This window comes from Schistocerca piceifrons, chromosome 1 (genome assembly GCF_021461385.2).
Source record: "Schistocerca piceifrons isolate TAMUIC-IGC-003096 chromosome 1, iqSchPice1.1, whole genome shotgun sequence".
Lineage (NCBI taxonomy): Eukaryota > Metazoa > Arthropoda > Insecta > Orthoptera > Acrididae > Schistocerca > Schistocerca piceifrons.
In genome coordinates, this window is record NC_060138.1 from 862,341,575 (window position 1) to 862,365,256 (window position 23,682).

Consider the following 23,682-nt stretch of genomic DNA (forward strand, 5'->3'; position numbering starts at 1 on the left):
TTGGGGGGGGAGAGAGAGAGATTTGGGGGGGAGAGAGAGAGATTTGGGGGGGAGAGAGAGAGATTTGGGGGGGAGAGAGAGAGATTTGGGGGGGAGAGAGAGAGATTTGGGGGGGGGAGAGAGAGATTTCGGGGGGGGGAGAGAGAGATTTCGGGGGGGGGGGAGAGATTTCGGGGGGGGGGAGAGATTTCGGGGGGGGGGAGAGAGAGATTTGGGGGGGGGGGAGAGAGAGAGATTTGGGGGGGGGAGAGAGAGAGATTTGGGGGGGGAGAGAGAGAGATTTGGGGGGGGAGAGAGAGAGATTTGGGGGGGGGGAGAGAGAGATTTGGGGGGGGAATAGAGATTTGGGGGGGGGAGAGAGAGATTTGGGGGGGAGAGAGAGATTTGGGGGGGAGAGAGAGATTTGGGGGGGGAGAGAGAGATTTGGGGGGGGAGAGAGAGATTTGGGGGGGGGGGGAGAGATTTGGGGGGGAGAGAGAGATTTGGGGGGGAGAGAGAGATTTGGGGGGGGAGAGAGAGATTTGGGGGGGGGAGAGAGAGGATTTGGGGGGAGAGAGAGAGAGAGATTTGGGGGGGAGAGAGAGAGAGATTTGGGGGGGAGAGAGAGAGAGAGATTTGGGGGGTAGAGAGAGAGAGAGAGAGATTTGGGGGGGAGAGAGAGAGAGAGAGAGATTTGGGGGGGGGAGAGAGAGAGAGATTTGGGGGGGAGAGAGAGAGAGGAGAGAGAGAGAGATTTGGGGGAGAGCGAGAGATTTGGGGGGGGAGAGAGAGAGATTTGGGGAGGGAGAGAGAGATTTGGGGGGGGGAGAGAGAGAGCTTTGGGGGGGGGGAGAGAGATTTGGGGGGAGGGGGGGAGAGAGAGAGATTTGGGCGGGGAGAGAGAGATTTGGGGGGGGAGTGAGAGATTTGGGGGGGGGAGGGAGAGATTTTGGGGGGGGGGAGATTTGGGGGGGAGAGAGAGATATGGGGGGGAGAGAGAGATATGGGGGGGAGAGAGAGAGTTGGGGGGGAGAGAGAGAGTTGGGGGGGAGAGAGATTTGGGGGGAGAGAGAGATTTGGGGGGAGAGAGAGAGATTTGGGGGGGAGAGAGAGAGATTTGGGGGGGAGAGAGAGAGATTTGGGGGGGAGAGAGAGAGATTTGGTGGAGAGAGAGAGATTTGGGGGGTAGAGAGAGATTTGGGGGGGGGAGAGAGATTTGGGGGGGGGAGAGATTTGGGGGGGGGAGAGAGATTTGGGGGGGGGAGAGAGATTTGGGGGGGGGAGAGAGAGATTTTGGGGGGGGGAGAGAGATTTGGGGGGGGAGAGAGATTTGTGGGGGAGAGAGAGATTTGTGGGGGAGAGAGAGATTTGTGGGGGAGAGATATTTGGGGGGGGAGAGATATTTGGGGGGGGAGAGATATTTGGGGGGGGAGAGATTTGGGGGGAAGAGAGATTTGGGGGGGGGAGAGATTTGGGGGGAGAGAGGGAGGGGGGGTGAGAGAGATTTGGGGGGAGGGAGGGAGGGAGGGAGAGATTTGGGGGGAGAGAGAGAGTTGGGGGGAGAGAGAGAGAGAGAGAGATTTGGGGGGAGAGAGAGAGAGAGAGAGATTTGGGGGAGAGAGAGAGATGAGAGAGAGAGAGAGAGAGAGAGAGAGAGATTGGGGGGGGGGAGAGAGATGGGGGGGGAGAGAGAGAGATTGGGGGGGGGAGTGAGAGAGATTGGGGGGGGGGAGAGAGAGAGAGAGAGAGAGAGAGATTGGGGGGGAGAGAGGAATTTGGGGGGGAGAGAGATGGATTTGGGGGGGGGGGGGGAGAGAGATTTGGGCCCGAGGGAAATTTGGGCGGGGGGGGGATTTGGGCGGGTGGGGGGGAGATTGGGCGGGGGGGAGGTTGGTCGGGGGGAGATTGGGCGGGGGGGGAGATTGGGCGGGGGGGGGGATTGGGCGGGGGGGGGGGATTGGGCGGGGGGGGAGATTGGGCGGGGGGGGGGGGATTGGGCGGGGGGGGATTGGGCGGGGGGGGGGAGATTGGGTGGGGGGGAGATTGGGCGGGGGGGAGATTGGGCGGGGGGGAGATTGGGCGGGGGGGAGATTGGGCGGGGGGGAGATTGGGCGGGGGGGAGATTGGGCGGGGGGGAGAGATGAGGCAGAGATGAGGGAGAGATGGGGAAGAGATGGGGGGGTGAGATGGGGGGAGAGATGGGGGGGAGAGATGGGGGGGAGAGATGGGGGGGAGAGATGGGGGGAGAGATGGGGGGAGAGATGGGGGGAGAGATGGGGGGAGAGATGGGGGGAGAGATGGGGGGAGAGATGGGGGGAGAGATGGGGGGAGAGATGGGGGGAGAGATGGGGGGAGAGATGGGGGGAGAGATGGGGGGAGAGATGGGGGGAGAGATGGGGGGAGAGATGGGGGGAGAGATGGGGGGAGAGATGGGGGGAGAGATGGGGGGAGAGATGGGGGGGAGAGATGGGGGGGAGAGATGGGGGGGAGAGATGGGGGGGAGAGATGGGGGGGAGAGATGGGGGGAGAGATGGGGGGAGAGATGGGGGGAGAGATGGGGGGAGAGATGGGGGGAGAGATGGGGGGAGAGATGGGGGGAGAGATGGGGGGAGAGATGGGGGGAGAGATGGGGGGAGAGATGGGGGGAGAGATGGGGGGAGAGATGGGGGGAGAGATGGGGAGTCACAGATCCAAATACACATAGAATTGCTGATACTGCAGTTAACTCTTGGATTCGGATTATGAGTGGGGAGATGGGAACTATGGATTCAAACAGTGAACTTAGAACTAATCATATTAATATTGACAAGGTAATGAATGGTCTGGCAGAATATAAATAACTTAGTACTAAAAGAGACCATTCACTGAACAGTAGAAGCGCTGAGCCATAGAAGGCACATGATGAAAGATAATGTTGATAGCTTTCAAACAAATCCTTTGATACACACACACACACACACACACACACACACACACACACAAAAGGAGCTACGTTGTACTGACTGAAAACATAGTGCTGGGACTGTAGTTTGGCAGGTGCACTAGGATGGGTAGAAGGAGAAGGGGTGGGGGGAGAGGTAGGTGGTAGCTCGGGGAATGCAGCTGGTGTGCAGGATAGGAATGTGTGTGTGTGTGTGAGTGTGTGTGTGTGTGTGTGTGTGTGTGTGTGTGTGTGTGTGAGGGGAGGGGGCAGCAGGTGCACGGGCATTGGAGTCAGTTATCTGTGAGGTACATGGTGGTGATGACATGGAGGAGGGGAATGGGAAGGGGTGATAGGAAAGAAGATGAGGAGGCTGTTAAGTAGAGGGTTTGGGTGCAGTGTGTTAGCAAAGATTGACGCCAGAAGGATTTCAGGAGTGGAGAACCTGTTGCAAGAATAACTCCCATCTGCATAGTTCAGAAAAGCTGGTGCTGAAGGGAAGGTTCCAAATAGCACAGGTTGTAATGCAGGGACTGCACTCAAGCATTTTGTACTCAGCAGTATGTTCTGGCACTGGGATGTCATCTCTGTGACAGTTTGACAGTGGCCATTCATTCTGGTGAACAGCTGCTTGGTGGTCGTGCCTACATACAATGCTCTGCAGAAATTGCAGCAGAGCTGGTATATGAAATGGCAGCTTTCACAGGTGACCCTACCTCTATGGGATAGGTAAGCTTGTGACAAGACTACAGTAGGATACACTGGGTGGGTGAATCAGGCAGGTCTTTCACCAGGGTCTTCCATAGAGATATGACCCTGCAGCAAGAGATCTTGAATGGGAGTGGCATAGGGATGAACCAGAGTTGTGCGTAGGTTGGGTGGGCAGTGTAATACCACTTCTGGAGGGGTGGGAAGGATAGTGGGTAGGATGACCCTCATTTCCAGACATGATGGTAGATAGTCAAAGCCCTAGCAAATGACATGGTTCACTTGCTCATGCCTGGGATGATACTAAGTGATGAGGGTACGCTCCTTCACTGCCAGTTCTTGGGGGTTGTTGGATGATTACAATGTGCGAGGATAGGAAATCTGTTTGCAGGCTAGGTTTGGGGGATAATGCCTGTCTGTGAGGGATTTTGTGATACCTTCAGCATACTGGGCAACCATTTCCACAGGTGACCAGGAAGAATGGGTGATATTTTTTTGTGTGGAAGAAGTGACAGATGCCAAAATGCAGGTACTCTTGGTGGTTAATGGGCTTAATATGGACAGAGGTATCAGAGAGATGGAAGTCGATGACCAGGAATGTGGCACAGTGAAGAGGACCAGTTGAAAGAAATGTGAGAGAAGGTTTGAGACTGTGAGGGAATGAGGACAGGGAGTATGGCTCTGTGTCCAGACACGAAAATATCATCAATGAACCTGAACCAGACAAGGGGTTTTGGAGGTTAGGAAGGTTTTTTCTTGATGGTCCATATACAGATTGTCGCAGCAGGGTGTCATGTGGGTTCCCATGGTCATACCACCAATTTGTTTACATACCTTTCTCACAAAGGAGAAATAGTTGTGCATGAGGACGTAACTGGTTGATGACTAAGGAATGAGATAGTTGGTTTGGAGTCAGAAGGGTGATGGGAAAGGTAGTATTCAACAGAAGCCAGGCCGTATGAAAGAGGGGTGTTGGCGTATAGGGAGGTGGCATCAACAGTGTCGGTAGGGTTCAAGGTGGTAATGGGGTGGGGATGGTCAAGAGTTGGTGTGTACCTTTTATATCAGGGGCTAGACTAGGAGCAACTGCATGGAGGCGATGGTCAACAAGAATGGAGATTCATTCTGTGTTAGCACTGTACCCAGCTATAATGATTTGTTAAGGATTATTGGATTTATCAATTTCAGGAAGCATTTAGGACCAATTTATAAACATCCTGGTACATCACTATACCACTCCCACTCTCAGCCCATTGCCAAAGGGGTCACATCCCTGGGAAAGACCTAAGTGCAAGAACTACCTGATTCACCCACCCAGCACATCCTACTCTACTCCTGTCACAGTGTTATCCCATTCCATCAGAGGAGGGGCTACTTGCAAAAGCAGCCATGTCATACAACAGCTCTGCTGCAATTTTTGCACAGCACTTTATATAGGCATGACCAGCAACTAACTGTCCACCACCATGAATGGCCACCACTGAACTGTAGCCAAGAACTGAGTTGACCACTCAATGACGAAACATACTGCTGAACACAATTAGCTAGTTATCCTTACAACACAGCCTTCCCGTGTGTGTTTGTGGATTATGAGTACTCAACAGCTAGGCTATCAGTGCCCATACTGATATTAGAGGCATGAATGTGGTTAAAATGCCATAAAAAAGAAGAGCAAGTCTTACACTCTTCCGCAACATCACTCTCATTAGCTGACATCTTTTACTATAAAAATGGTATATGTTCTAAAATCGGCAATAAAATAAAAATAACATAAGAAGAAAGCTAAAATAATCACACAGCAAAATTTGATTGGCTGATCACTTATAAAAAATGTAGATTTGCGTGCCAGCCTGATTATACATTAAATATTCTCCCTGAAAGGTTGGGGAACAAGTTGAACATTTTACAAAACCTTAAAAGTTGTACCACATATATTTGGCAGACCTTTAAAATAGAGGGCAAATCTATTGGCAAATGAGTTGCCGCCCTCTTGTCTAAATATAAAACACATCATCATCATCATCATCATCATCATCATCATCGTTTAAGACTGATTATGCCTTTCAGCATTCAGTCTGGAGCATAGCCCCCTTATAAAATTCCTCCATGATCCCCTATTCAGTGCTAACATTGGTGCCTCATGTGATGTTAAACGTATTACTTCAAAATCATTCTTAACCGAATCCAGGTACCTTCTCCTTGGTCTGCCCCGACTCCTCCTACCCTCCACTGCTGAACCCATGAGTCTCTTGGGTAACCTTGCTTCTCCCATGCGTGTAACATGACCCCACCATCTAAGCCTGTTCGCCCTCACTGCTACATCTATAGAGTTCATTCCCAGTTTTTCTTTGATTTCCCCATTGTGGACACCCTCCTGCCATTGTTCCCATCTACTAGTACCTGCAATCATCCTTGCTACTTTCATATCGGTAACCTCAACCTTGTTGATAAGGTAACCTGAATCCACCCAGCTTTCGCTCCCATACAACAAAGTTGGTCAGAAGATTGAATGGTGCACAGATAACTTAGTCTTGGTACTGACTTCCTTCTTGCAGAAGAGAGTAAATCGTAGCTGAGCGCTTACTGCATTAGCTTTGCTACATCTCGCTTCCAATTCTTTCACTATGTTGCCATCCTGTGAGAATATGCATCCTAAGTACTTGAAACCACCCACCTGTTCTAACTTTGTTCCTCCTATTTGGCACTCAATCCGTTTATATCTCTTTCCCACTGACATTACTTTTGTTTTGGAGATGCTAATATTCATACCACAGTCCTTACATTTCTGATCTAGCTCTGAAATATTACTTTGCAAACTTTCAATCAAATCTGCCATCACAACTAAGTCATCCGCATATGCAAGAGTGCTTATTTTGTGTTCACATATCTTGATCTCACCCAGTCAGTCTATTGTTTTCAACATATGATCCATAAATAATATGAACAACTGTGGAGACAGGTTGCAGCCTTGTCTTACCCCTGAAACTGCTCTGAACCATGAACTCAATTTACCGTCAACTCTAACTGCTGCCTGACTATCCATGTAAAGACCTTTAATTGCTTGCAAAAGTTTGCCTCCTATTCCATAATATCGTAGAACAGACAATAACTTCCTCCTAGGAACCCGGTCATATGCCTTTTCTAGATCTATAAAGCATAGATACAATTCCCTGTTCCACTCATAACACTTCTCCATTATTTGCTGTAAGCTAAAGATCTGGTCCTGACAACCTCTAAGAGGCCTAAACCCACACTGATTTTCATCCAATTTGCCCTCAACTAGTACTTGCACTTTGCTTTCAACAATACCTGAGAAGATTTTACCCACAACGCTGATTAAAGAGATACCTCTGTAGTTGTTACAATCTTTTCTGTTTCCATGTTTAAAGATTGGTGCGATTACTGCTTCTGTCCAGTCTGATGGAACCTGACCCGACTCCCAGGCCAATTCAATTATCCTGTGTAGCCATTCCTACATCTACATCGATACTCCGCAAGCCACCCAACGGTGGCTTGCGGAGGGCACTTTACGTGCCACTGTCATTACCTCCCTTTCCTGTTCCAGTCGCGTATGGTTCGCGGGAAGAACGACTGTCTGAAAGCCTCCGTGCGCGCTCTAATCTCTCTAATTTTACATTCGTGATCTCCTCGGGAGGTATAAGTAGGGGGAAGCAATATATTCGATACCTCATCCAGAAACGCACCCTCTCGAAACCTGGCGAGCAAGTTACACCGCGATGCAGAGCGCCTCTCTTGCAGAGTCTGCCACTTGAATTTATTAAACATCTCCGTAACGCTATCACGGTTACCAAATAACCCGGTAACGAAACGCGCCGCTCTTCTTTGGATCTTCTCTATCTCTTCCGTCAACCCGACCTGGTACGGATCCCACACTGATGAGCAATACTCAAGTATAGGTCGAACGAGTGTTTTGTAAGCCACCTCCTTTGTTGATGGACTACATTTTCTAAGCACTCTCCCAATGAATCTCAACCTGGTACCCGTCTTACCAACAATTAATTTTATATGATCATTCCACTTCAAATCGTTCCGCACGCATACTCCCAGATATTTTACAGACGTAACTGCTACCAGTGTTTGTTCCGCTATCATATAATCATACAATAAAGGATCCTTCTTTCTATGTATTCGCAATACATTACATTTGGCATTTAAGACCTGACATTCCACTTCATTTGATGAGTTCCGACTTAATTTCATCCACCCCAGCTGCTTTATTGCACTGCAATCTATTGACCATTTTCTCCACTTCCTCAAATGTGATCCTATTTCCATCATCATTCCTATCCCATTCTACCTCGAAACCTGAAACATTGCTGATCGTATTTTCACCTACATTGAGCAACTCTTCAAAATATTCCCTCCATCTGCCCAAGGCATCCACAGGATTCACCAGCAGTTTTTCTGACCTGTCCAAAATACTTGTCATTTCCTTCTTACTTCCCTTTCGAAGACTGCTAATTGCACTCCAGAATCATTTTCCAGCAGCTTCACCCATAGTCTCCAACCTGTTTCCAAAGTCTTCCCAAGATTTCTTCTTGGATGCTGCAATTATCTGTTTGGCTTTGTAGCCATTTTTGATACGCCTTCTTTTTCCTTTTACAGGCTGCCTTGACTGTGTCATTCCACCAAGCTGTTTGCTTCATCCTACTTTTACACACTACCGTTCCAAGACATTCTTTAGCAACTTCTAGTACTGTGTCCGTGTACCTTGTCCATTCCTTTTCCAATGACTGTAATTGACTACATTCAACTAACTGGTACCTTTCTGAGATCGCTGTTATGTACTTGTGCCTGATTTCCTTATCCTGAAGTTTCTCCACTCCTATCCTCCTACATATGGACCTGACCTCCTGCACTTTCGGCCTCACAATCCCAATTTCACTGCAGATTAAATAATGATCAGTGTCATCAAAGAATCCTCTGAATACACGTGTATCCCTCACAGCCTTCCTGAATTCCTGATCTGTTGTTATATAGTCAATGACAGATCTGGTTCCACTGCCTTCCCAAGTATACCGGTGAATGTTCTTATGTTTAAAAAAGGAGTTTGTGATTACTAAGCCCATACTGGCACAGAAATCCAAGAGTTGTTTCCCGTTCCCGTTGGCCTCCATATCCTCTCCAAATTTACCCATAACCTTTTCATACCCTTCTGATCGATTTCCAATCCTGGCATTAAAATCACCCATGAGCAGAACACTGTCCTTGTCCTTTACTCTAACAACTACATCACTGAGTGCCTCATAAAAACTATCCATCTTATCTTGATCTGTTCCTTCACAATGCGAATATACTGACACAATCCTACTTTTCTTGCTAGACACTGTCAAATCTATCCACATCAGTCGTTCGTTTACATACCTTACTGCAACTATGCTGGGTTCCATTTCTTTCCTGATGTAAAGCCCTACACCCCATTGTGCTATTCCTGCTTTGACTCCTGACAGGAAGACCTTGTATTCTCCCACTTCCTCTTCTTTCTCACCCCTTACCCGAATGTCACTAACAGCTAAAACGTCCAGCCCCATCTTACTTGCAGCCTCTGCCAGCTCTACCTTCTTCCCAGAGTAGCCCCCACTGATATTAATGGCTCCCCATCTCATTACCATTTGTTTGCCAAGTCGTATCTTAGGAGTCCCTGGTTTGTCAGTTAGAGGTGGGACTCCGTCACCTCCAAAGGTCTGAGGCATTTTGCTCTGATTGTTGCCAGCATCATATTTAAAGTACCAGTGAAGCAGGTTGCTAGCCTTGCTTGCCCCGAGTCCCATTGAGTTTACCCCTAACGGTTGAGAGACTAACTGGTGGATTTGGTAGTCTTTGCAATATGAGCACAAAGGTGACCACGACTCAGAATATGTCCGAGATGCACAGCCTTATTCCAAAGTAGCTGGTATCCCGACTATCGGGACCACTTACTTGGCCACTCATACGTTGCCCGTGGTTCATGAACTAGGACATGACTACAGGAACCCACACCAGGAACCACACAGTCTACTAAAATGTGATGTACTATGATCTGTATGCCACGAGCACCACACATTGGAAAGTCCTCTAAATGGATCAAGAAGCCATGTGTTCTGTCACTGGAAGGAGCTATGCTATGGCCAAGCTGTTGGCTTTACCAGACACAGCTTATTGTCTGTCAATTCCAGTCACTTTTCTTCTCGTCAACACAAAACTCTGTACCTCAAAAGCGGGGCAATGACATGTAGGGGGATGGCACACACAACTATCTGAGTGTTCTGACATGCCTCCTTGGCTGCTACATGTGCCATTTAGTGTTCCTTGAGACCCATGTGCCCTGGTGCCCGGCAGAAAGACAATTGTCTCCCCCGCCTTTCTAGGTGGAGAAGAGTGTTTGGGGCACCCTGGACTACTGTATCCACTGGGTGCAAGTGTAGGGAGCGAAGGACACTTGGAGAGACAGAACAGATGAAGAATTTAGTGGTCACAATACATCTCATCTCCTCCAGTGCCCTCAAGATCACATATAATTCGGCATCAAATACAGTAAATTCCTGAGGTATCCCTGATCCTTAGAACATGATTAGGGAAAACAACAGAGCAACAAATGAAGGCCCCCTGTTTAGAGCCATCCGTGAATACAGCTATACAGTTGTCATGCTTATGTGTCAGTTTTGCATAGCCAATGGGATGATCCTTTGACATGGATCTGCATGAGAACACCAAGCCTTGATTTAATTAAAAAACACTGACCTACCTTCCTTCTCCCATGATTTAAGCAAAAAACATTGATCCACCTACCTTCTCCCATGATTTAATTATAAAATATTGATCCACTTACTCAATGCGCTCCCGCACATCAACTGCATAGCAAAAACAGAGAGAAAGACTGCACTGCTTTTTCAAATATATCATGGGTGTGATGCTGTCCTTGGTTTGTGGATACTGTTGTTGTGGTCTTCAGTCCTGAGACTGGTTTGATGCACCTCTCCATGCTACTCTATCCTGTGCAAGCTTCATCTCCCAGTACCTACTGCAGCACAGTTTAAACAGCTGTGACTCAAACAAGGAGCAATTAAATTTATAATCCTCATTTACAGCTGTGTTTCACCCTTCCTCCTGAATTTATCATTCTGAAACTTGTCGTCTGCCTGGTGCTCTCTCGTTGGCTGCATAACACAAGAGCTGATACACTTTCTTTTGCATCATACCTCATGGCAAGCAATGACAGCATTCGTGGATGAAACACAAAAGTACACCACTGGACGTATTCTAAGACTGTTGCCCATGACCAGGAGCAGTATCATGACTATCTAACAGTGCTGAATACGGCTCCCAAATAAAATAAGGATAGTTGTAGGACTCATAATTGTTGGACCTTAAGTCCAATGCACACTTCTCCATGGTGACACAATAAAGGTGGTATCCTTGCTGGCAATGGAAGTTGTCACCATAACATGCTTTTCCATTGTATGGACAATGTCAATGGGCATTGTGTGAAGATACCCCTGTTTCAGCACTCAAAAGGGTGAGATTTTCTGCTGTTGGGTGGCACTTAAATGTTGCAGAGCTGCATACTTGACTCGGACTGCTGTTTGGCATGCACCAGTCCACCAAGATACAGGCTGCCTGCTAAGATAACCTGAAGACTTCAGGATGGATGACTTGGCGGCATAGTGGATGCTATCCCCACATTCAAACACTGCTAGCTGACTGAACAGCATCTTGTTTGCTCTGCTGATCATTCATTCTGATGGCTTGTCTTCAAGGGCTGCTCAATCTGATAGATGAATACACAGTAGTCACTGGAATGAAGGTGATTAGTAACCTCCCACTGAGCAGAGTCTGCGAGGTCTAGGAGGAGAAAAGGAGATAAATGGCTGAGGATGACACAGTAGCAGCAGAGAAGTAAGTGGGGCTGAGGATGACACAGTAGCAGCAGAGAAGTAAGTGGGAATGCTCGTGCTGATGATGCACAACTCCTGAGACACCATGAGACTCTAAAACTCAACACCTGGGGCAAGTAAAATTTGAGCCCCATAATACATTATGGGCAGTGAAATAGTTGGATTAGTTGGTTCATAAGATTTGCAAGATCCTCGAATTCTATCACTTTTTGTGGTAGTAAATTCAGAGAGATTAGTGATCCTTTGACCCACACAAACTTAGATGGCAACTGCTTTTGGGTCAGTAAGTAGGGACAGAGCAGAGGAGTGGTGTGTGTTATTGACAAAACAGATGCTTACCCTTGGCCCTTCCCTCAGTCAGGTTACCCTTGTGGTGATGGGTATAGCCCTATATCTAAGGAGCCCTATACCCAAGGAGTGTCAGTAGGTTTACAACGTGATTCTTATAAACACAAGCACAGGAGATGTTCCTACATTAACAGTTTCAGTACATCCACAAGTGTCCTGAACCCTCTGATGTTCCACTGTAGACTACGAGCCATTTATTGGTGATGTTTTTCTTTCACACTCTCTCCACTGGGGTGGGGATCCTGCGACGAATGGAGGCTAAGTCTGTGGGATACATGGTTGCCACAAGCAGACACAGTATTCCATTGTCTCTGAAGCCAAATCAGTAAAAATGTGAGAGAATTAGGTCTATATGGTCTCACAGTTTTGAACCTGTCTTTTCCTGTGCTGAACACTTCCCACTGGATTTGTTTCCCAACAGAGGCTTCCTAGGAGCCTCTGTGGCTATGGTAGTGGAATTGCTGGTCTGTTTACTGGAGTCTGCCATTTGATATGCTGGAAGCTCTATAATGTTGGCAGCTGTGGCCTTTTCTGGTGTTCTGTTGGGAGCTATAGGCTCCGGAATAACAGCCTCTTTACAATGGCACTGACAAACACAGGTAGCAGTGCCAACACTAGTGACCCATAATTGTGTAGAGCATGGGTAGTCAACCTTTTTTTACCTACTATCTACTTTTGCATGTCTGTTTTTTAAATGCTCACTGGGTCCACAGTAATGGTGATTTGTAAATCAGGGCACTAACTGGGTTTTATAAAGCATAAAACAATAATAATAATAATAATAATAATCAAATACTTTGTCAAAATCTTATGAAAACCTAATGAAAATGTTTTTAAAACTCCTGCCACCTGCTGCCCACCACGAAAGCTACTACTTCCACTAGCAGGTGGTAGGGACCAGTGTGACTACCCCTGGTGCAGAGGAATCAGCTTTCAGAACAGACTTTTAATTAAGAATCAAAGTGAACGAAGCAATAAACTAGGAGACAGCATGGCCTTACCACATGTGATACACTTCATTATTTCAAGTTCCAGTATCTTCCTTTCCTCAGTGTAGACACTGCAGTGTCTACTCCTCACAGGGTGATCTGCAGAGTGATTAAACCATCTCAGACGAGAAGAGCAAATGACTCCTTCACGGATGCCTTGGCACATTTGCTGCAAGTGGTTTCTCCTTTACATGCTCGAGTTGTATGCCCAGTAAGTGCTGGCTTTCAAGACACCACATTGGGTTGAGTACATAAGGCTGCAAGTTTAAGTTAAGGACACCTTCCTTGATACATTCTGGAAGCACTGGGCTACTGAAGGTAAGAATAAAGGAATCTGATCTGAACAGTTCACCAACCATACAGTTCATTATATTTTCCACATCAATGACACCTTCTTGAGCCTGTTCATCTTTTAGTTCCTCTTTAGGAATATCAAACATGTATCTGCACGAAACAACACCTTTGCTGTAGTTCAAGGCACTGTGTAGTTCCATTTCAATTTCAAATTCCCTGGGACATTTAGCTTTCTGGATTTTTGTTGCTTGTTGGGAACTAGAAGCTTCAACAAACAGTGTCCCAATTTGAAACTGTTTTACAGATTTTAAAGCACCAACAATGCCCTCAAACTCTTTTGAATGTAGAAAGGGAAAACTTACTCAACGCAGCCCTCTTTCTGTTTCTATTAAACATACATTTTGTCTGGCAGCATGTGTTTTGTTACTAGAAACTTAAGTATTAGAAGTAATTAAAGTATTATGAGGACTGGTGACACGAGCCCTCTTGTTACACTGGATGTTGATACCCACCAGCGGCACTACCATTCTGCTGCGAGTTGAAAAAGGTAAGTTTGAGGGTTCCATCTGGGTCCCATGAACAGCTAGGCAAATAAGGGTACACACAGAAAGAGGCCTTCTTGCCTGTATAAGCCTTGTACAATAGAAGTTCCCCACTAACGACTATTCCACCTCAAAAGCCATGTGTCTCATCTGCCTTACATATGACTGAGCTCGTATTATTACCCCATCTGATATCGCCGCAAATTCTGATACTTCGACATGAGTTGATTAATTCCAATTATGATTAACTGATATTATAGTCATGAGATACTACTTTTCTGGTGTTTCATTTCTGGACATTTAAAGCACGCTGCCCATGTCAGATAAAATTTAGAACTCAGTTGGATAGCTTAGTCTGGTGGCTTAGCCACAGAAAGAGACATAGTTTTCTCAATTGCAGAACTGCCAAATCAAAATACTGTAGTTATCTGTATCATCAGATGGTTGGTTTTTTTTTTTAAAAAAAATATATAATCATATGGAAGTACTGTTAGAAAATTTCAACACACTGAAGGAAAATATTTTTCATATGTGGATATTTGAATGTTCATTTCTCTGGATCCAGCAAACCTGGAGATGAATTTCTAACTTTTAACCAACTGTAACTAATCCAACTCATATAACTAGTAGTGGTGGTGGTGGTGGTGGTGGTGGTGGTGGTTAGTGTTTAACGTCCTGTCGACAACGAGGTCATTAGAGATGGAGCGCAAGCTCGGGTTAGGGAAGGATTGGGAAGGAAATCGACCGTGCCCTTTCAAAGGAGCCATCCCGGCATTTGCCTGAAACGATTTAGGAAAATCACGGAAAACCTAAATCAGGATGGCCGGAGACGGGACTGAACCGTCGTCCTCCCGAATGCGAACATATAACTAGTACTTATAACCCAAACAGATCAGGTTTTTATAAATACAGAGAAATATAAGTACAACACACAAAACGTAAACACTGGTTGTAATGATTATCATGACCAAATTTCAAACAATAGCTATTCTGGGATAGCTAAAATCCTCAAGAAAAATAAAGCTTTATGTCAGAAAGTTCACTAAAGAAAATGTAGATTACTTTTGATCTAGCATGAGAAGAGTAAAGTGGACTGATGCCCACAGTTCAAGCAATACAGTTGACTAATTTGATAAATTTATGGCCACATACAAACATTTTTTTTAAAAATAGCTTTTCACAAACAAACATAAGTAATAAATCCCGTATATAATTCAAACAAATGAATCAATATATCACACCAGAATGAGAAGAAAACATATGAATACTGCAATCAAACCACTAATCCTTTTTTATTAACTATTTTAAACAATGTAAATGAATAATTAGACAAATAATATCAAAAGTAAAGAAGGTAGAAAATGACAGACAAATAGAAAATTCTGGAAGAAGAAATCATCAAAGAAGAAACATATGCAATGTCATTAGACGACAATAATATCAAGCTTAAAGAAAATAATTGTAAAATAACTTAACCCACAATAACGGTTAGTAAATTTAACACTAATTATACACTGGAGAGCCAAAGAAACTGGTATACTTGCCTAATATCGTGTAGGGCCCCCATGAGCATGCAGAAGTGCCACAACATGACATAGCGTGGACTCGACTAATGTCTGAAGTCGTGCCAGAGGGAATTGACACCAAGAATCCTGCAGGACTGACCATAAATCTTTAAGAGTATGAGAGGATGGACATCTCTTCTGAACACCATGTCGCAAGGCATCCCAGATATGCTCAATAATGTTCATGCCTGGGGAGTTTGGTGGGCAGTGGAAGTGTTTAAATTCAGAAGAGTGTTCCTGAACCCACTGTAGCAATTCTGGATATGTGGGGTGTCACATTGTCCTGCTGGAATTGCCCAAGTCTGTCGGAATGCACAATGGACACGAATGGATGCAGGTGATCAGGCAGGATGCTTACATACGTGTCACCTGTCAGAGTCATATCTAGACGTATCAGGGATCCCATATCACCCCAACTGCACATGCCCCACACCGTTACAGAGCCTCCACCAGCTTGAACAGTCCCCTGCTGACATGCAGGGTCTATGGATTCATGAGGTTGTCTCCATACCCTACACATCCATCCGCTCGATCCAATTTGAAACGAGACTCATCCAACAGGGCAACATGTTTCCAGTCATCAACTGTCCAATGAAAGTTTTGACAAGCCCAGGCAAGGCATAAAGCCTATGTCATGCAGTCATCAAGGTTACACAAATGGGATTTCGGCTCCAAAAGCAAGTTTCATCAAAAGGTCCCCACTGACACTTTTTGATGGTCCAGCATTGAAATCTGCAGCAATTTGTGGAAGGGTTGCACTTCTGTAACACTGAACAACTCTCTTTAGTCGTCGTCGGTCCCGTTCTTGCAGGATCGTTTTCTGGTACTGAGGTCATCGGTCCCTAGACTTACACACTACTTAAATTAACTTTCAATAACATATGCTAAAAACAAAACACACACACACACACACACACACACACACACACACACACGAGGGAGGACTCGAACCTCCAGTGGGAGGGGACCTGCAATCTGCGACACAGTGCCTCAAATGGCACAGCGGCGATGTCACAGATTTGATGTTTTACCATATTCCTGATATTCACGGTACACACTTGAAATGGTCATACAAAAAATCACCACTTCATTGCTACCTTGGAGATGCTGTGTCCCATCGCTCATGCGCCGACTATAACACCCCGTTCTAACTCACTCAAATCTTGATAAACTGCCATTGTAGCAGCAGCAACTGATTTAAAAACTGTGATAGACCACAGCACCGTATTCTGCCTATTTACATAAATCTATCTGAATACCCCTGCCTATACCTGTCTCTTTGGTGCTTCACTGTATATAGCACAACTGATTGCTAAATATCACAAAACACAACCCTATGCCAATAGATTACAACTAGATTAAAAATTAATACAAAATACCATTCATGTCTTCCACAACATCTGAGGAATAATCTTTGTTTATTAAAAGATTACACAGTCTGATGAATTACCAGATATGATCAACAAAGCAAATGTATTTATTGTAAAACCACTAACAAATATTCATGAGTGGTATATTCCCAAAAAAAACTGAAAACTGCAAAAGTAACATTACGGTACAAGAAAGGAGACAAATAGGAAGCTGTGTATCAGTTCTACGAGGCTTTGGCAAAATTCTTGAGAAACTGTTTCTCAGGAGACTAGCAACATGTTTCTGGCATATCCCTTGGCCTCAGTAAAGCTTTAATGTAACTGATCATAATAGTCTGTTGCAAAAATTAAATGATTATGGCTTTTTTGTGGGCTACCAAACAGATGGGTCCATTCTTAGCTCGAGTGTTGACAAATCATTCAAAATGCCAAGATGTAAAAACACAAAAAATCCCATTTTTCTAGTACTGCACAAAAAAATCAGGTATGCAGTCCCTCAATGGTCAGTTCTTTACTGTTTAAGTTAATTCTCTGACAGAAAAAACAACTAATGAGATCACAGCACTTTTGGCAGACAACACAAATACCCTAATTAAATTGTGCCACAAAAATGGTCTAAAAAAATAAAAATAAAAAAAGTTGGAATTGTAATTCAATATTCAACATAATGGTACTGAAATACAGACTGCAGAGGGGGAATAAAAATGAACCATTTTAAAAACTGTGACAATATATTTCCACAATGCACAGAAACTGCACCCTGCAACACTAATCTTTAGTATCAGTGCAAAAACTGGGTCGACAGAAGCGTCCGATCCCATGCGTCGGCTTTGACCCGTGACGTAAGGGTGTCGTCGTGTGTGACGTCATGACGGCGCAGAGTTTGGTTTGAGTGTGGCTGTCTCCAGTTCTGTTTTATCTTATTTTATTTACTTTTCTGATCTGTTTGTTCTATCTCGTGAGATTTTTTTTTTTAAATTTAAAAACACTTCTTACTTATTTTAATTATCTGTTTCCTCCAATTTCTGTTTTAGTTTATTATATTTATCTTTCTGATTTGTTCGTTCTATCCCGTGAGATTTTTTTTTTAAAAAGACAAAAAACACTAATCAGCTACTGAAGCATCTTTATCTTCTATGGGTTGCAGGGGTTATGACCCCTGGGGAGGTGGGTGGGTATTCATGCATGGCTGTCTTCACTTACACGTTGTAGCTACGCGAGGCGTCTAAATTTGTTTATATTTAGTTTGCCCCCCACCCAAAACACCCCATTTCCCGCGCTTGTCCCGTTAGTGTCATTAGGCTTCTCGTGGAAAGTGTGTGTGTGTGTTTTTGTTTCCGCCATATTTGTGACGTCATGGGTCAAAGCAGACGGCGGGATCAGACGCTTCCGTATTTCCCAAAAACTGTCTCATCGGCAAGTGAGTCAAAAGTTTTAGGTATTCAGGAAAACCTGAAATGGTACCTGTACGTAAATAATCTAAACAGAAAAGTAAATACATTCACATATGCTATAAGGATAATGACAAATATACAAGTCATAGTGATCAAAATGTACCCTGACGATACCCAATCACTACTGATGTACCTGGAATTTTTACTATTTGGGAGGGTCCACAACTAGCAGAAAAAATGTTTAGAGTATAGAAAAAGATTGTCAGAATAATAAAACAAGCTAAATGCAGAGAATTCTGTAAACGAATTTTGAAAAGTCAATATATTGCCCCCACTTTGTATACTGTATATACCTAACAAGCACTAATCTTCACGAAAGGAAACACCTTCAAAGAAGAAAATATCTTCAAGCATAACAGTGATTTTGCACTCTTACGATGTAAGGTATAAGTGTAACCTACATGTCAGTACAATTGTAAACTGGCATTGTGATATAAAGCCACATGCCATTCAGTATGAAACATGTACCAAATTTATATAAATTTAAAGCGAAACTGAAAGAGTATTTGCTTGAATAGCACTCCTATTCCGTTTTTAAGTTTTTTGAACACCATCAAAAAATAGTGTAACTGATCAATATTCTTAGCCATACTTGTTTTCAATCATTTTCTCTGCTTCCATAATTATGCAATTAATATGCAACATGGTTCAAATGGCTCTGAACACTATGGGACTTTACTTCTGAGGTCATCAGTCCCCTAGAACTTAGAACTACTTAAACCTAACTAACCTAAGGACACATCCATGCCCGAGGCAGGATTCGAACCTGCGACCGTAGCGGTTGCGCGGTTCCAGACTGTAGCACCTAGAACCGCTAGGCCACTCTGGCCGGCTATGCAACATGTATTGAATTATTATTTCAAAATCGTAGTATACGTACATTATATTTACTACCTCACATCTGACTTGTCCTATATCGTAACTGCAAACTATGTAGATACTACACCGTGTTATACAGGATCAATAAAGAGATACATATGAAGATGAGACAGCTGACTTGTTAGCTAAATAAGCCTCTCCACTTCAGGTCTGTCGCAGAACATGTAGATTCAATAGATTATAATTTTTCTTTCGGTGGTCGAGAAAGACACAATTACACTTACGTTATGAAACCTCAGTAGTAGAAATGCTTTTGAGACCAAAAATCGGTATTCAATGAACAGTGTGCTTTATCTTTGTTCATACCTGTATCCAACTTTTGGAATTTTCGGTGCTGCTCTCATGTGCTTCCTGTCATATATATACAGACCAGTTCCAATTAAAGTAGACAACAGCAATATATTTGTCACATCACGTTTCGGGAACATCCTGTACAATCATTGAGAAAGGCAAAATTAACTTACTACTCAGATTTCCTTGTATATTATATACGTTATAAACATGATACTCCAGCTTTCTGCATGAAAATTTGGACACTGTGGTAATGACTGTTTTCATATTACTCTGGCCGGCCCTACAGTAATGACAACGAGTAATGTATTAAAAATTACTAATAACAAATGTTTTTTTTATAAACACGTGCTGAAAGAATTTGATCTTTCTCTCCTCTGACGTTATACTGTGTTATCCTACCTTACTCCCAAGCCGGGATTTAAAACATTAACAGATAAAGCACTGTAACTCGCTGCTCCGTAGAATGGAACGTAGTAAAACAGTACATTATGAGTGTTGATGGGTTTCTTAAATAACTCAAATTTTGACACCACTGTCTTCTTGTTATCCTTGTCCCTTTTGAATGCTGAATCCATGGTGTTGACAAAAATTTTACACTGTTTGAGCAAACATAAATAGAACAGAAGAAATAGCGTACATCGATTTTCACTTGTTACTGCGTGTAGTCGCTGCAATTCCACAGATTCTGTAAGTTTGGTGAAATATCACAACAAACGAGTTGAAAGCGTCATGGTGATTGGTAAGGGCGGAGAGAGAATTTTGAATTTCGGAGATTTACAAACAGCTGGCAACGAAAGTGCAAATAGTTTGCAGTGATGCTGTGAGGTAGGAGTGAATTCCTAAAACATTGAAACAATGGTGAAACAAGAGAAACGTGTGGACAGTAATTCTACAGATCACAAAGGTGACAACGAAGATGCCGAATCTTTTGAGGAACAACCTCTCGACACTGGCGATCACTACTTGGCAAGGAGATCTGATACATGGCGTAAGTGATTACATGGACTTCATTGTTCCTTTTTTTTTTTGTTAAACTGATAGTTGTATTTACCTTGATGGACATTGCCTTGCTTCTCTTCAATTCGTGCCCTTCCTTATCATTTATGAAGAGTTGTTGATATGGTGATAGCTATATTTCCAACAACACTCGTCATTGTGATCGTTTCTGTAGTCATGCATATAATGGATAGTTAATCCACGCTAAATATAACTTAACCAACATTAGTTGATTTGACATGAGCTGACTCTATATACACACACACACACACACACACACACACACACCAAATTGTTGTAACGATAGAATTTCAACATTTGGAGTTTCAGGTTATCTAAGGAATTTGACAGCAACAGCCATACCATTCTATTTGAAAATTTAATTTTTAAGTAATAGGCTATCTGTTTCATCACGTGCTTAATTCAAATATCGTTTAAGAATGTATGAAACTTCATATTAAACTGTTCAAGTAATTCGTATGACACGATAAATGTTTCATAACGTTATTCATAGATCTTATGTTATCATCATTGTAAATGAATGAACTGATTTATGTGGGTCAAGGTACAGAATTAGTTCTTTTTGCATCATTGTTAAGGTGAGTAAGGAGACATGAGCAGATAAGATAAAAATTTTGTTTTTATCAGGGAATATTGTGTGTTCCACAAATGGGCTGATTTTAAACTTTAAATGAACACTTCTTGTCCAGTATTGTACTTTCAAAATTATAGTATGTCAGATTAAAACAGTAAATCAGCAAAAGAGTTAATGGAATAGAGACCTCTAGTACAAATTGTAAATATTGTCAAAAAATTAAAATGGCAGATTTGCCAAAATATCTGGTTTTGTTACTTTTAACATATGAATAATTCATTTCTTTGGATAGTTAGAAACATGTCTCCCATTTGTCTATTTGTTGAGAGATTATTTTGTACAATAGTATTAGACATATCAGAAGCAAACAGAAATATTATATACAACAGGGTATTTCCTTAACGCAATGAAAAAATTAAACATGACACAGAGAATGCTCTGCTAAACAATTTGAGGCAGGCTACCTGAGGTCAGAGAAGCCAGCTTAAGGAGACTTTAGATATCCCCATAGGAAGTAATCAAGGGGATTCAGGCCAGATGACCTTGCAGACCATAGAATAGGACCTACCCTTCCAATCCTGGGACCAAGAAATACAGCTTTGAGATGGTTGCAGACATCCGCCCTGAAGTGAGGCAGTGCACCATCATGTATTCACATCCTCTTTCGAGCAGTCAAGGGTATGTTCAACAACAATTCAGGTAGAACTCTTTGCGTGTACCTCAAGTACATGTAGCCAATCAAATGGCCAGTTAGAAGATGTTGCCCAATGATATTGTTGCCTACAATGCCACTCCAGATGTTGTTGTTGTTGTTGTTGTTGTGGTCTTCAGTCCTGAGACTGGTTTGATGCAGCTCTCCATGCTAATCTATCCTGTGCAAGCTCCTTCATCTCCCAGTACCTACTGCAACCTACATCCTTCTGAATCTGCTTAATGTATTCATCTCTTGGTCTCCCTCTACGATTTTTACCCTCCACGCTGCCCTCCAATGCTAAATTTGTGATCCCTTGATGCCTCAGGACATGTCCTACCAACCGATCTCTTCATCTAGTCAAGTTGTGCCACAAACTTCTCTTCTCCCCAATCCTATTCAATACCTCATCATTAGTTACGTGATCTACCCACCTAATCCTCAACATTCTTGTGCACACCACATTTCGAAAGCATCTATTCTCTTCTTGTCCAAACTATTTACTGTCCATGTTTCACTTCCATACATGCCTACACTCCATACAAATACTTTCAGAAACGACTTTCTGACACTTAAATCTATGCTCGATGTTAACAAATTTCTCTTCTTCAGAAACCCTTTCCTTGCCATTGCCAGTCTACATTTTATATCCTCTCTGCTCCGACCATCATCAGTTATTTTCCTCCCCAAATAGCAAAACTCCTTTACTACTTTAAGTGTCTCATTTCCTAATCTTAATTCCCTCAGCATCACCCGACTTAATTCGACTACATTCCATTATCCTCATTTTGCTCTTGTTGATGTTCATCTTATATCCTCCTTTCAAGACACTGTCCATTCCGTTCAACTGCTCTTCCAAGTCCTTTGCTGTCTCTGACAGAATTACAATGTCATCAGCGAACCTCAAAGTTTTTATTTCTTCTCCATGGACTTTAATACCTACTCCGAACTTTTCTTTTGTTTCCTTTACTGCTTGCTCAATATACAGATTGAATAACATCGGGGAGAGGCTACAACCCTGTCTCACTCCCTTCCCAACCACTGCTTCCCTTTCATGTCCCTCGACTCTTATAACTGCCATCTGGTTTCTCTACAAATTGTAAATAGCCTTTCACTCCCTATATTTTACCCCTGCCACCTTTAGAATTTGAAAAAGAGTATTCCAGTCAACATTTTCAAAAGCTTTCTCTAAGTCTACAAATGCTAGGAACGTAGGTTTGCTTTTCCTTAATCTTTCTTCTAAGATAAGTCGTAGGGTCAGTATTGCCTCACGTGTTCCAACATCTCTACGGAATCCAAACTGATCTTCCCTGAGGTCGGCGTCTACCAGTTTTTCCATTCGTCTGTAAATAATTCGCGTTAGTATTTTGCAGCTGTGACTTATTAAACTGATAGTTCGGTAATTTTCACATCTGTCAACACCTGCTTTCTTTGGGATTGGAATTATTATATTCTTCTTGAAGTCTGAGGGTATTTCACCTGTCTCGTACATCTTGCTCACCAGATGGTAGAGTTTTGTCAGGACTGGCTCTCCCAAGGCCGTCAGTAGTTCTAATGGAATGTTGTCTACTCCTGGGGCTTTATTTCGACTCAGGTCTTTCAGTGCTCTGTCAAACTCTTCACGCAGTATCATATCATCTTCATCTACATCCTCCTCCATTTCCATAATATTGTCCTCAAGTACATCGTTCTTGTATAGACCCTCTATATACTCCTTCCACCTTTCTGCTTTCCCCTCTTTGCTTAGAACTGGGTTTCCATCTGAGCTCTTGATATTCATACAAGTGGCTCTCTTTTCTCCAAAGGTCTCTTTAATTTTCCTGTAGGCTGTATCTATCTTACCCCTAGTGAGATAAGCCTCTACATCCTTACATTTGTCGTCTAGCCATCCCTGCTTAGCCATTTTGCACTTCCTGTCGATCTCATTTTTGAGACGTTTGTATTCCTTTTTGCCTGCTTTATTTACTGCATTTTTATATTTTCTCCTTTCATCAATTAAATTCAATATTTCTTCTGTTACCCAAGGATTTCTACTAGCCCTCATCTTTTTACCTACAGGGCTATTACAAATGATTGAAGCGATTTCATAAATTCACTGTAGCTCCATTCATTGACATATGGTCAAGACACACTACAGATACATAGAAAAACTCATAAAGTTTT

The 23,682-nt window shown here is 43.5% G+C and overlaps 2 protein-coding genes across 2 annotated transcripts in view; one reads left to right on the plus strand and one right to left on the minus strand.

Annotated features, from left to right (window-relative positions):
* Positions 1 to 19,882, minus strand: part of LOC124716022 — a 42,881-nt gene extending 22,999 nt beyond the window's left edge. The window contains exons 1-2 of the mRNA XM_047243139.1: positions 19,637 to 19,882; positions 19,250 to 19,372 (exon numbers count right to left, since the gene is read on the minus strand). Coding sequence (XP_047099095.1) covers positions 19,250 to 19,372; positions 19,637 to 19,812 — 299 coding nt within the window. The 5' untranslated portion in view covers positions 19,813 to 19,882. The remainder of the gene's footprint in view (positions 1 to 19,249; positions 19,373 to 19,636) is intronic.
* A 32-nt stretch (positions 19,883 to 19,914) lies between these two features.
* The window catches only part of LOC124716006 (histone acetyltransferase KAT8-like), a 104,512-nt gene continuing 100,744 nt past the window's right edge, over positions 19,915 to 23,682 (plus strand). The window contains 1 exon segment of the mRNA XM_047243137.1: positions 19,915 to 20,225. Within this exon segment, the coding sequence (XP_047099093.1) occupies positions 20,093 to 20,225 (133 nt within the window). The 5' untranslated portion in view covers positions 19,915 to 20,092.